At 46.1% G+C, this 13,044-nt stretch overlaps 1 protein-coding gene across 3 annotated transcripts in view; it reads right to left on the bottom strand.

Annotated features, from left to right (window-relative positions):
• PNPLA7 (patatin like phospholipase domain containing 7) overlaps window positions 1-13,044 on the bottom strand; it is a 420,389-nt gene that overhangs the window by 153,172 nt on the left and 254,173 nt on the right. For all 3 annotated transcript variants that reach the window (XM_044993121.1, XM_044993122.1, XM_044993123.1), the window contains one exon: window positions 2,423-2,572. In XM_044993121.1, coding sequence (XP_044849056.1) covers window positions 2,423-2,572 — 150 coding nt within the window. The remainder of the gene's footprint in view (window positions 1-2,422; window positions 2,573-13,044) is intronic.

Raw genomic sequence — 13,044 nt, 5'->3', positions numbered from 1 at the left:
AATAGGTAGTGATCAATGGCTCCATGTCTAGTTGGGAGCCGGTTTCAAGTGGAGTGCCCCAAGGGTCGGTCCTGGGGCCGGTTTTATTCAATATCTTCATTAATGATCTGGAGGATGGCATGGAATGCACTCTCAGCAAGTTTGCAGATGACACTAAACTGGGAGGAGTGGTAGGTACGCTGGAGGATAGGGATAGGAAACAGAGGGACCTAGACAAATTAGAGGATTGGGCCAAAAGAAATCTGATGAGGTTCAACAAGGACAAGTGCAGAGTTCTGCACTTAGGGCGGAAGAATCCCATTCACTGTTACAGACTAGGGACCGAATGGCTAGGAAGCAGTTCTGCAGCAAAGGACCTAGGGGTTACAGTGGACGAGAACCTGGATATGAGTCAACAGTGTGCCCTTGTTGCCAAGAAGGCTAACTGCATTTTGGGCTCTATAAGTAGGGGCATTGCCAGCAGATTGAGAGACGTGATCATTCCCCTCTATTTGACATTGGGGAGGCCTCATCTGGAGTACTGGAATGGGTTACCTAGGGAGGTGGTGGAATCTCCTTCCTTAGAGGTTTTTAAGGTCAGGCTTGACAAAGCCCTGGCTGGGATGATTTAGCTGGGGATTGGTCCTGCTTTGAGCAGGGGGTTAGACTAGATGACCTCCAGAAGTCCCTTCCAACCCTGATATTCTATGATTCTATGAAAGCATACAAAACACCAGATTTCACAGTGGGAGATCAGATTTCATTATTGTTTATATTACAGTGAACCTCACTACAGGGTTCCAATGTGCCAAAGTAGTAGGGGTTGACATTTGAATAGTCCAAAAATAAGTGGTCAATTGTCCAGTCAAAATATTGTCAAAATGGTCAAATATTTTAAAGCGTTAATTTATTTGAACACTAACAAAAAAAGTAAGACTTATGGCCTCCAGTAGGCTTAGCCTTAGATAGATTCTTATTAGGGATGTCGATTAATCACAGTTAACTCATGCGATTAACTCAAAAAAATTAATTGAGATTAAAAAAATTAATCAAAATTAACCGCAGTTTTAACCACACTGTTAAACAATAGAAGACCAATTGGAATGTACTAAATATTTTGGATGTTTTTCTGTATTTTCAAATATATTGATTTCACTTACAACACAGAATACAAAGTGTACAGAGCTCACTTTATATTATTTTTATTACAAATATTTGCACTGTAAAAATGATAAGAAAGTATTTTTCAATTTACCTCATACAAGTACTGTAGTACAATCTCTATCGTGAAAGTGTAACTTACAAATGTAGTTTTTTTTTGTAACATAACTGCACTCAAAAACAAAACAATGCAAAACTTTAGTTTTCACTCAGTCTACTTCTCCTTCAGCCAATCACTAAGACAAACAAGTCTGTTGACATTTACAGGAGATAATGCTGCCTGCTTCTTACTTACAATGTTACCAGAAAGTGAGAACAGGCATTCGCATGGCACTTTTGTAGCCAGCGTTGCACTTATGTGCCAGATATGCTAAACATTCGTATGTCCCTTCATATTTCGGCCACCATTCCAGAGGACATGCTTCCATGCTGTCATAAACACAGTTAGTTAAGGGTTAAGGTCTCTTCTACCTGCAAAGAGTTAAAAAGCAGTACCTGAGGAACACCTGACCAGAGGACCAATCAGGGACAAGATAATTTCAAATCTCTGTGGAGGGAAGTTTTTTTCTGTGTTCTTTGTTTTGAAGAGAGTCTCTCTTGGGAGTTAAGGGAGTCCAGACATCTTAATCAAGTCCTCCCAGGTTTCTGCAGTATTGTTCTTCTATTCAGTCTAGTGAGTATTAAAAAGGCGAACTAGTATTTTTTTTACTTTTATTTCTGCATTGGCAGTTGTGTGTTTTGCTGAAGTAATCTCTTTATTTCTATTGCTGTACTTTGTTTTACTGAAAAAGAAAAGGGGAGGGGGAGTTCTCTCCAGGTTTATAATTTAGACTCTGTGTATTGTATCGTATTCCTAAACGAGAATTTGGTGTTACATATTCACAAGACCGTGCATTTCAAAGGACAATCTTGTTTGAAACAGCAACTCCTGGAACTCCCCCATGATTACAATAACTAATGCATATTACTGACTGAGTTCAGATGCCTCTCAGGAATCACAGGGCTTGCACTGTACCATGGAGTTTCTCCAATTACATTAAAAGCAGGAGAGAAAGGATTAATTAAAAGAAGCAATAATTAGTTTTTAAAATCCTGGGAAAAGACTTTCATGACAACAGACATGATTTTCTTTTACCTAATAAAATGCCTCATTCTGTGCCCTCGTTGCACAATTTCCCTTCCAAGCCCAAGCAGCAGCCTGTCATACACAGTGATAGACAGCCTGACTGGTGCTTTGCTAGAACATTACGATTTGCAGTAACATTTGCAGACAAGCTCTTACCAATAGCGCTGAGAGCGTGTTTGAGCTCCAAAGTAAAGGCAGTAAGTGGTACCTCTTCAGACACTGGCATGATTGCTACGGTGGAGAGGTTGTTGGCAGGGTTTCCAGCATCCCACTGGCTGCCAGTGGTATGCAATCCAAGAGGATGACCTGCCAAAAAAATTATGTAGTTAGCCAACCAGAAAGCTGCATCCCCACTTGGTACTAGGTCTCCTTTTCAATTGTCAGGCTACAGGGAAATAATTATTGAATTATTTAATCTATTAGATGCACAATATTCTCTATTTATGCCAAGGTGAAGGTTACAGACTATTCCATTCTAGACAGGCTGCATGCAGACTCTTATTTTCAGTTACTGAAGGGGCAGGCTGTGGGTAAAATTCAGGCAATGTCAGAATTCAGATTCTGAGACTAGGTGAAGTGGGATGCATTTTCACCTAATCCAGGCTCTCCTGAGAGACGGAAGATGCTTCTCAACCTATCAGAGCTCAGCCCTGGCATAATGAACTTAGACAGCAGGCATCCTCTTGGCCTGGGAAAGAACTCATTTAGTTAACAAAAAATAACAACCTATTTCCATGGGTCAAAGGATTCCAAGAATCAACCCACACTTTGTATAGTCTTCCCAATCAGGGAAATAAATATCCAGGAGGTCATTTCAGATATGGTCCATATTAACATTTGAAATCTCCATTGTCCTTTCTTTTTACATTTGTGGTGGGGAATTCCAGACCATTGAGGGAACATGATAAGGAAGGGACATTTCCACAAGAAAGTGCTCTCACACTTTTCACACTAATAACTGCAGGTTCCTATTAAGCAGCTTTCTTGATGTCTGCATTAAGGTGAGTGAACAAGCACATCTTACCAGAACCCTGCAGTACTTTACTTTCTGGTATTAAACGTGAAGATTCCTACTTTACACAGGCTGGCGTTAGACTCACTGGGGCTCAGGACTGAAACTAAGGAGTGGGACCTCATTCTGCCTTCCTTACCGGCTTACACATTGGATTTCTGGAATGTTTTGATCAATATTGTAACAGTCATATTACTACTACTTTTGGGGAAATTCTGTGACAAAAAAATTCTGCACCCGATATTTTAAAATTCTGCATATTTTATTTGTCAAAATAACATTATATAATCACACTAATTTCAATTATTTTGGTAATTTATTTCAAAATACCTGTCAGCAAGTATGTGACACACACAAAAATTCCTCCAGGAGTACAGTTAAAGAAACCCTACAACAACTGAGTTCCTGTTTCTCTGCTCCCTCCCCTCACCCCCAGAGCCCAGCCATGGGGCGCACACCCAACCCAGATACCCGCACCCCCTCTCCCTAAGATTCCAGCTGCGGAGTGCCCCCGCCCCAGGCCAGACACCTGCACTCCTACCCTCAAGAACCTAGGGGTCCAGAGGGAGAAACAGCCTGATGCTGGGTCCCCGGGTTGTAGGGAGTTTCCTGCACGCCAACTCCTTCTTTCAGGCTGTGCTGAGAACTGCAGTGGTGCAAAATTCCCCCAGAAGCATACTACTATGATTACTGCTACTATTGCCATTCATAATAATCATAGTAATACAGTATAAAAATGAATTTTATGCAAGAAAATAACCAAATCAGAACACATTGACAAACTCATCTAAATCACTTAGAAGTGGACCCTCCTTGCTTTTGAGGAGGCAAATTCTTCAATTATTTTGGAGATGTCAAACTTGCAACAAATTTCGTGTTCAACTGAAGTCTCAAGCCTGGTCTACACTAGGCGTTTAAACCGGTTTTAGGAGCGTAAAACCGATTTAACGCCACACCCGTCCACACTGAGAGGCCCTTTATATCGGTATAAAGGGCTCTTTAAACCGGTTTCTGTACTCCTCCCTAACGAGAGGAGTAGCGCTAATATCGGTATTACCATATCGGATTAGGGTTAGTGTGGCCGCAGATCGACGGTATTGGCCTCCGGGCGGTATCCCACAGTGCACCACTGACCGCTCTGGACAGCAATCTGAACTCGGATGCAGTGTCCAGGTAGACAGGAAAAGCCCCGCGAACTTTTGAATATTTCCTGTTTGCCCAGCGTGGAGCTCCGATCAGCATGTGTGGCGATGCAGTTAAAAATCAAAATAAAGAAAGAGCTCCCGCATGGACCATGCGGACGTGATCGCTGTAAGGGCAGGCAAATCTGTTCTATCAGCGCTCCGTTACAGAAGACGAAATTCAAAATCATTTTTAAAAAATCTCCAGACAGACGCCATAGCAGGGGCTCAGCGCACTGCTGCGTGACAAGCGTAACGGAAAGCCAAAGAATCAAATGGATGCTCATGGACTGGAGGACTCAAGCTATCCCACAGTTCCTGCAGTCTCCGAAAAGTATTTGCATTCTTGGCTGAGCTCCAAATGCTTCTAGGGTCAAACACAGTGTCCACGGTGGGTCAGGGCTCGGCAATCTACGCACCTCCCCACCCACTCCCAGAAGTGAAAGGGAAAACAATCCTCTGTTGACTCTTTTACATGTCACCCTATCTTTATTGAATGCTGCAGATAGATGCGATGCTGCAGCACTCAACGCCAATATCCTTGCTCCCCCCGTACCCCCGCCATGGGTGGCTGATGGTGCAATATGGCTGATATCCATCGTCATCATCAGCCTATTGGTACATGGGGCAGTGCAAAAGGACTGGTAACCATGCCGACTAGCATCGGTAAGGTCAATCAAGGGCGCCTGGTCCTAATTTTTCCTGGTAGATGGTACAGTATGGCTGGTAACCGTCCTCATCATAGCAACAGGGGGCTGAGCTCCATCAGCCCCCACTCTTCATGTGTAAAGAAAAGATTCAATTGCCCCTGGACTAGCAGCGGGATGCTGGGCTCCTCTCCTCCACACTCCTTACTGTCCTGTCTGGACTATCATAGCAGCTGGAGGCTGCCTTCCACTCATTTCTCACTAACAAGTCACCGTGTCTTATTCCTGCATTCTTTATTACTTCATCACACAAGTGGGGGTACAATGCTATGGTAGCCCCGAAAGGCTGGGGGAAGAACGGAATCAACAGGTGGGGTTGTTGCAGGAGCACCCCCTGTGAACAGCATACAGCTCATAATTTCTGCAGGATCTGACACAGAGGAGCTGTGCTCTCTGGTTCTATGATACAGTGGTTCTCTAGTACACTTGCCCATATTCTAGGCAGGACTGATTCTATTTTTAGATACCAAAAAGGAGGGATTGACTCAGGGAGTCATTCCCAATTTTGGCTTTTGCGCCCCTGGCTGATTAGCCAGGGGCACTTATGACAGCAGCAAATGGCACAGTGCAAAAGGACTGGTAACCATGATCATCTTATTACCAATTTATGGTGTGGTAGATGGTACAGTATGGCTAGTAACCATCTCTGCTGTCATGCAAAAGCAAAAGCATGCTTCTGTGTAGCGCTGCTGAATCGCCTCTGTGAGCGGCATCTATTACACATACGGTGACAGTCACAAAAGGCAAAACAGGCTCCATGATTGCCATGCTATGGCATCTGCCAGGGCAATCCAGGGAAAAAAGGCACGAAATGCTTGTCTGCCGTTGCTTTCCCAGAGGAAGGAGTGACTGACGACATTTACCCAGAACCACCCGTGACAATGATTTTTGCCCCATCAGGCACTGGGATCTCAACCCGGAAATTCCAAGGGGCGGGGGAGGCTGCGGGAACTATGGGATAGCTACGGAATAGCTACCCACAGTGCAACGCTCCAGAAATCGACGCTAGCCTCGGACCGTGGACGCACACCACCGATTTAATGTGTTTAGTGTGGCCGCGCGCACTTGATTTTATTCAATCTGTTTTGCAAAACCGGTTTATGAAAATTCGGAATAATCCCGTAGTGTAGACGTACCCTCAGACAGACCATTCAGATGACCTTGTGAATAGATCTTCAGTAACTTTAAATGTGAGAAGCTTCTCTCTCCTGAGGCCATGGTTATGGGTACAGTCAAAAGGAGATGCAATGCAATGCTTAGGCTTGGGTATAGATCCAACTACTTTTCAGCGTAGATGTAGTTTAACATCACCAGAGGCAAATTAGACACCCCAATTGACAATGATTAACAACACTGAGTGTAACTGACAGTCACTGATCCCTGCTTTCCCAGCATGCCTCCATACTGCACAAATGTGCTGAGAAGCGTTCACGCTCTTTGAGACAAGAATGAATGCACTTCCATGCACTGAAGCTGTCCTTCAAAAAGGAACGATTGCATTTTCCAGAAAGAGTACAACAAAAACAAAAAATACTTTATCTTCTGACATTGAAAACAGAAGCCATGATCAGAGAATTGTGTCACCATTTTTAAGGTTAATCTAATAGTTTGCCTTTGTAAAGCATCGGGGAACGGCATTTTTTTTTTTTTGGTAATTCAATATCCAGTATTTGTTTGGCCTGCTTTGAACAAGTTCACATCTCTGGTTGTCAGTTATTCTTTCTGGTGATAGTGTTGGGTCATCAGACAATGTCAGAATGACCTCAGTGGACTCGCCTCACAGATCAGTGTCCTCAGACTTGGCTTGAACCTTTTCCCCAGTTTCAGCTTGCTCCTCAAAATTCAAAGGTGACTTCTCAGTGGACAGAGTGACAGAAGTCAAACACTCCCCACTTTCTGCCTCCTATGGTGTGAAGAATGTAGCTAATTTAGGATATTTTCCCAAGCGTTTGGCCTTTTCCTCAGCAGCACATCTTTTTTAAGCACCACTGGGATATGAGCATTTCTTCTCTGGCTCTACTTTTCCCTCCTTAATTTTATATAACTTATTAGTGATTTTGTTTAAATTAAACAATGTAATTTTAACAGAAAAAAAGTACTTTTTTCAAACACCCCAAATCCTGGACTCACCTCCGTGATCACCTAATTTTACTCCACTATCTCTCTTCAATCCAACACCAATCGCACGCGAGTGTAGTGAGACCGAGTGGCCTCCCTCCGAGCAGGAGAGCGAAGGATCCTTACACTTTCCATGAAGGGCAGAGCCTAGATCGCCCCGCCCCCCTCGCCGGAAGTACCGGGGCGTGGCCAGAAGTATAAAAGGCCGGTCCTGCAGCACAGTTGGAGGGGAGCCTGCAGAGGAGAAGGATGATCTGCTGCTTCGGCTGCATCCCCGAGAGAAACCCTCACCTGGCTGCCCCAATCCACAGACACCGATGAGGACTGGCCTGGAGTGCCTGCCGCTGTGTACCCCGAGAAGCTGGAAGAGGCCTGGAGGCCAGAGGTACTGAACCCTGGAGTGGCAGGAAGTGGCCCAGGGGCAGCCACGGAGCAGCTGGCTGCACAGCCAGATGTGGCTCAGTCGGCGTGTTGTGGCTGGATCCCCGCCGATGCGGGGGGCGCAATCCTGCCCCTGCCAGGGCCCTGGGCTGGGAAGTGGTGGAGTAGGGTGGGCCCATGTCTCTCTATCACCCCACGCCGGGGTGGCTGACTCCCTACACTGTGCAAGGAGGCTCTGGTCTAATTTAGCAGCATTAGATCAATTTAAATCGACATCGCTGGGTCGAATTTGGGGTAGTGTAGATGCAATTCGATGATATTGGCCTCCAGAGCTATCCCAGAGTGCTCCATTGTGACCGCTCTGGACAGCACTTTCAACTCAGATGCACTAGCCAGGTACACAGCAAAAGCCCCAGGAACTTTTGAATTTCATTTCCTGTTTGGCCAGCATGGCGAGCTCATCAGCACAGGTGACCATGCAGTCCCAGAATCGCAAAAGAGCTCCAGCATGGACTGAATGGGAGGTACTGGATCTGATCGCTGTATGGGGAGATGAATCCGTGCTATCAGAACTCCGTTCCAAAAGACTAAATGCCAAAATATTTGAAAATATCTCCAAGGGTATGATGGACAGAGGTTACAATAGGGACCTGCAGCAGTGCCACGTGAAATTTAAGGAGGTCAGGCAAGCCTACCAAAAAACCAAAAAGAGGCAAATGGCTGCTCCGGGTCAGAGCCCCAGACATGCCACTTCTATGATGAGCTGCATGCAATTCTAGGGGGGGCCCTACCACTACCCCACCCCTGTCCATGGACACCTGCAAGGGGAGAGTCTCATGCAACAGGGATGAGGAAGATGAGGAGGTGGAGGAGGAGGAGCATAGTGCACAGTACGCAAGCGGAGAAACCATTCTCCCCGACAGCCAGGAACTGTTTATCACCCTGGAGCCAATACCCTCCCAACCCTCCCAAGGCAGGCTCACGGACCATGAAGCCAGAGAATGCACCTATGATGAGCGTGCCTTTGTAAATATAATGCATGGTTTAAAAGCAAGTGTGTTTAATGATTACTTTGCCCTGAAGACTCGGGATGCATTTGCGGCCAGTACAGCCCCTCCTTTTAAATGGCCAACCCAACGGGTGCTTGGTATGGGAAAGGAGGGCACTGCTGTTTGAAACTATTCCCACATGTTATGAAGGTTAAAGAAGCCGAAAGACTGTGGCTTACCATGTCTGCCTGCAAGCCGAATTCTGTTGCCCGGCCCTGCGTCTGTGATCTCTCAAACCAAACTGACAGGCCCTCAATATAAGAGGCAAAATGCAAACTTGTACCGAAAGCATCTGTGCTATGTAATGTTAACAGCTTGGTTCACCGTGAAAGAGTCTACCCATTGTTCTCTAAAATGTGTCTTTTTAAATACTATTCTCCCTTTTTTATCTCCTGCAGCTGCAAATGTTTCAATGCTCCCCATATCATTTCCGTCCCAGATGCTAATGCAGATAACGTACTCGCGATGAAATGTTCTCTGAGCTCATGCAGTCCTCCCGCATTGAAAGAGCTCAGCAGAATGCGTGGAGGCAAACAATGTCAGAGTCCAGAAAAGCAGAAAATGAACGCAAGGACAGGCGGGATTGAGCGAGATGAGAGGTGGTGGGCACAAGAGGAGAGATGGCGGCAGTGCAATGAGAGGAGGCAGGATGCAATGCTGAGGCTACTAGGGGATCAAACTGATATGCTCTGGCGTCTGGTGGAGCTGCAGGAAAGGCAGCAGGAGCACACACCACCGCTGCAGCCCCTGTGTAACCACATGCCCTCTTCCCCAAGTTCCATAGCCTCCTCACCCAGACGCCCAAGAACTCAGGGGGGTGGGGAGAGCAGCCTCCGGGTACCAAACCACTCCACCCAAGAGAACTGCCCAAGCAACAGAAGGCTGGCATTCAATAAGTTTTGAAGTGCAGTGTGGCCTTGTCCTTCCCTCCTCCACCACCCCACCAGTGCTGCCCTCCTCCCCAACCTCTTCCGGGCTACCTTGGCAGTTATCCCCCTATTTGTGTGATGAATTAATAAAGAATGCATGATTTGAAACAATAATGACTTTATTGCCTCTGCAAGCGGTGATCGAAGGAAGGAGGGTGGTTGGCTTACAGGGAAGTAGAGTGAACCAAGGGGGTGGGTTTTCATCAAGAGAAACAAACAGAACTGTCAAACCGTAGCCTGGCCAGTCATGAGACTGGTTTTCAAAGCTTCTCTGATACGCAGCGCACACTGCTGGCTCTTCTAATTGCCCTGGTGTCTGGCTGCGCGTAAATCAGTGGCCTGGTGATTTGCCTCAACCTCCCACCCCGGCATAAAGGTCTCCCCCTTACTCTCACAGATATTGTGGAGCACACAGCAAGCAGCAATAACAATTGGAATATTGGTTTTGCTGAGGTCTAACCGAGTCAGTAAACTGCGCCAGTGCGCTTTTAAACGTCCAAATGCACATTCTACCACCATTCTGCACTTGCTCAGCCTATAGTTGAACAGCTCCAGGGTGCCTATGTCCGGCTTCGTGAGCCATGGCATTAAGGGGCAGGCTGGGTCCCCAAGGATAACTATAGGCATTTCAACATCCCCAATGGTTATTTTCTGGTCTGGGAAGTAAGTCCCTTCCTGAAGCTATTCAAACAGACCAGAGTTCCTGAAGATGCATGTACCTTTCCCGGCCATCCCACGTTGATGCCGGTGAAACGTCCCTTGTGATCCACCAGTGCTTTCAACACCATTGAAAAGTACTCCTTGCAGTTTATGTACTAGCTGCCAAGGTGGTCCAGTCCCAAGATAGGGATATGCGTTCCATCTATCACTCCACCACAGTTAGGGAATCCCATTGCAGCAAAGCCATCCACTATGACCTGCACATTTCCCAGAGTCACTACCCTCAGCTCAGTGATTGCGTTGGCTACTTGCAGCACAGCAGCCCCCACAGTAGATTTACCCACTCTAAATTGATTCCCGACTAAAGGGTAGCTGTCTGGCATTACAAGCTTCCAGAGGGCTATCGCCACTTGCTTCTCAACTGTGAGGGCTGCTCTCATCTTGCTATTCCTGCGCTTCAGGCCAGGGGAAAGCAAGCCACAAAGTTCCATGAAAGTGCCTTTACGCATGCAAAAGTTTCGCAGCCACTGGGAATCATCCCAGACCTACAACACTATGCAGTCCCACCAGTCCGTGCTTGTTTCTCGGGCCCAGAATCGGTGTTCCACGGCATGAACCTGCCCCATTACCAATGTCCAAATTGCCAGGGCCCGTGCTTTGAGAGAAGTCTGTGTCCATGTCCTCATCACTATCGTGATTGTGCTGTTGTCGCCTCCTCATCTGCTTTTGCAGGTTCTGCACATACTGCAGGATAATGTGCGAGGTGTTTACAATGCTCACAACAGCAGCGGTGAGCTGAGCGGGCTCCGTGCTTGCCGTGGTATGGCGTCTGCATGGAAAAAAGGCGCGAAACAATTCTCTGCCGTTGCTTTCATGGAGGGAGGGGCGACTGACGACATGTACCGGAAACCACCCACAACAATGTTTTTGCCCCATCAGGCATTGGGAGCTTAACCCAGAATTCCAACGGGCGGCGGAGACTGTGGGAACTGTGGGATAGCTACCCACAGTGCACCACTCCATGCATCAATGCTAGCCACGGAATTGAGGATGCACTCCGCCGACCTACTGCTCTTAGTGGGGACCTACACAATCAACTGTATAAAATTGCTTTCTAAAGATCAACTTCTATAAATTTGACCTAATTTCCTAGTGTAGACATACCCTTAGAGACTGCTGCTTTGCTGGCTGCCTGAGCCATGCCCAGGCTAAAGCCAGCCCTGAAAGACTGTTTTGCTTGCTGGCAACCTTAGCCTACTCAAGCCCAGGCCTCAGCTCACCAGTAGACTGTTTGCTGGATGCCTGAGCTCTGCCCAGGCCAAAGCCAGCCCCGATAGACTTGGTTTAAGGGCTGACAGCCACCCAAAACCAAGGAAAGCCTGCCTGGGACTACTGATCGCCCAGCCCTATTGTGGGCTCATGGATGTCCCGCAGACTCTGGTCCTGGCCAGACAGGACCAGACTGAATGGCCTCCCTCCGAGCGGGAGAACGAGAGAACATTACAGCGAGCAATTTGTTCTTTCAAAGTGCAGATATAACAAATCATAGAAACACAATGAAGCTGCAATTCAGTAAGCAAATGAGTTTGCAAAAAAATGCAATAAAAATTTGTTCTGCAATACAGTTTTAATTTTTTTTGTTAGACTTTAGTACAGAGATTTTCAAACGTTTTGAGCCAAGTCCCCCCTTTGAGTTACAATTTTGGTTGCGCTCCCCCAATACCTACTCCTCCCCTCTCAGGTTTTCAGGGGGTAAGGTGTGTGCAACAGTCTCTTGGGGTGGGGCCAGAATTGGGAGCAGAGGAGTTGATACTGACCCACAGGCTGGTTGGCTCACTGAAGTGAGTCGGGGGTGGAGGTAGCACTCCCTCCCTGAGGCCCCACCACCGGGTGGGAGCCAGAGGCCAAGCCCCACCACCTATAAGATAGCTTCGCAGAGCCCCCTATGAGGTGGGGTCCTGGGCAATTGCCCTGCTTGCTACCTCTTAACACTGGCCCTAACTTTAGAGCCCCAATTGTTCTGTTGCTTAGGGAGCACAAGCCAGCATGGCAAGAGCTATTTCTTTGTCAAAAGCATCAATTATGTCTAATGATCTCGATCCCATTTCACAGGTCCCTAGACCCCCGGTTATGGAAAATTCTGAAGGAACAGCTAATGTAGAATAGCCTGGAAAATTATCATAAATATATAAACATAACACACAGTAGATACTAAATAAGAGATAATTCACTGCATTCAATTTTTCATTTGACCATATATACATTTCATTTATCGTTTAGGCAACAATCTGAACACCCGGGTCCCTTTCCAAATACACATACAACACAATTAGATATTTCTCTTTTTGTTTCTGGTGAATTTGAAAATCGTGAGGGTTCAAAGTTCAAAATGCTCACTGCTTTCAAATTACGCAGTTCAGAAAATAGTTAACACATGTTCCCTATGCTCCTTTTACTTTGGCTGGTTGGCTCAGCACAAACTTATGGGTTTATGGAAAACGGATCCTATCAAACTAACTCAATATCTTTTTTTGATGAGATTACAAGTCTGGTTGATACAAGTAATAGTGTTGATGTAACATATTTAGACTTCTGTAAGGTATTGCATGATATTTTAATTAAAAAACTAAAAAGGTATAATATTAAATTGATTAAAATGTATTAAATTGATTAAAATGTATTATAAATAGGGAACTATCACTAGTGGGGTCCTGCAGGTATTGAGTTCTTCACCCTATGCC

The sequence above is a fragment of the Mauremys mutica genome, chromosome 18, assembly GCF_020497125.1.
Source record: "Mauremys mutica isolate MM-2020 ecotype Southern chromosome 18, ASM2049712v1, whole genome shotgun sequence".
In the NCBI taxonomy this organism is placed as follows: domain Eukaryota; kingdom Metazoa; phylum Chordata; order Testudines; family Geoemydidae; genus Mauremys; species Mauremys mutica.
The sequence above is the reverse complement of the archived record's forward strand: the minus strand, read 5'-3'. Positions and strand labels throughout refer to the sequence as shown.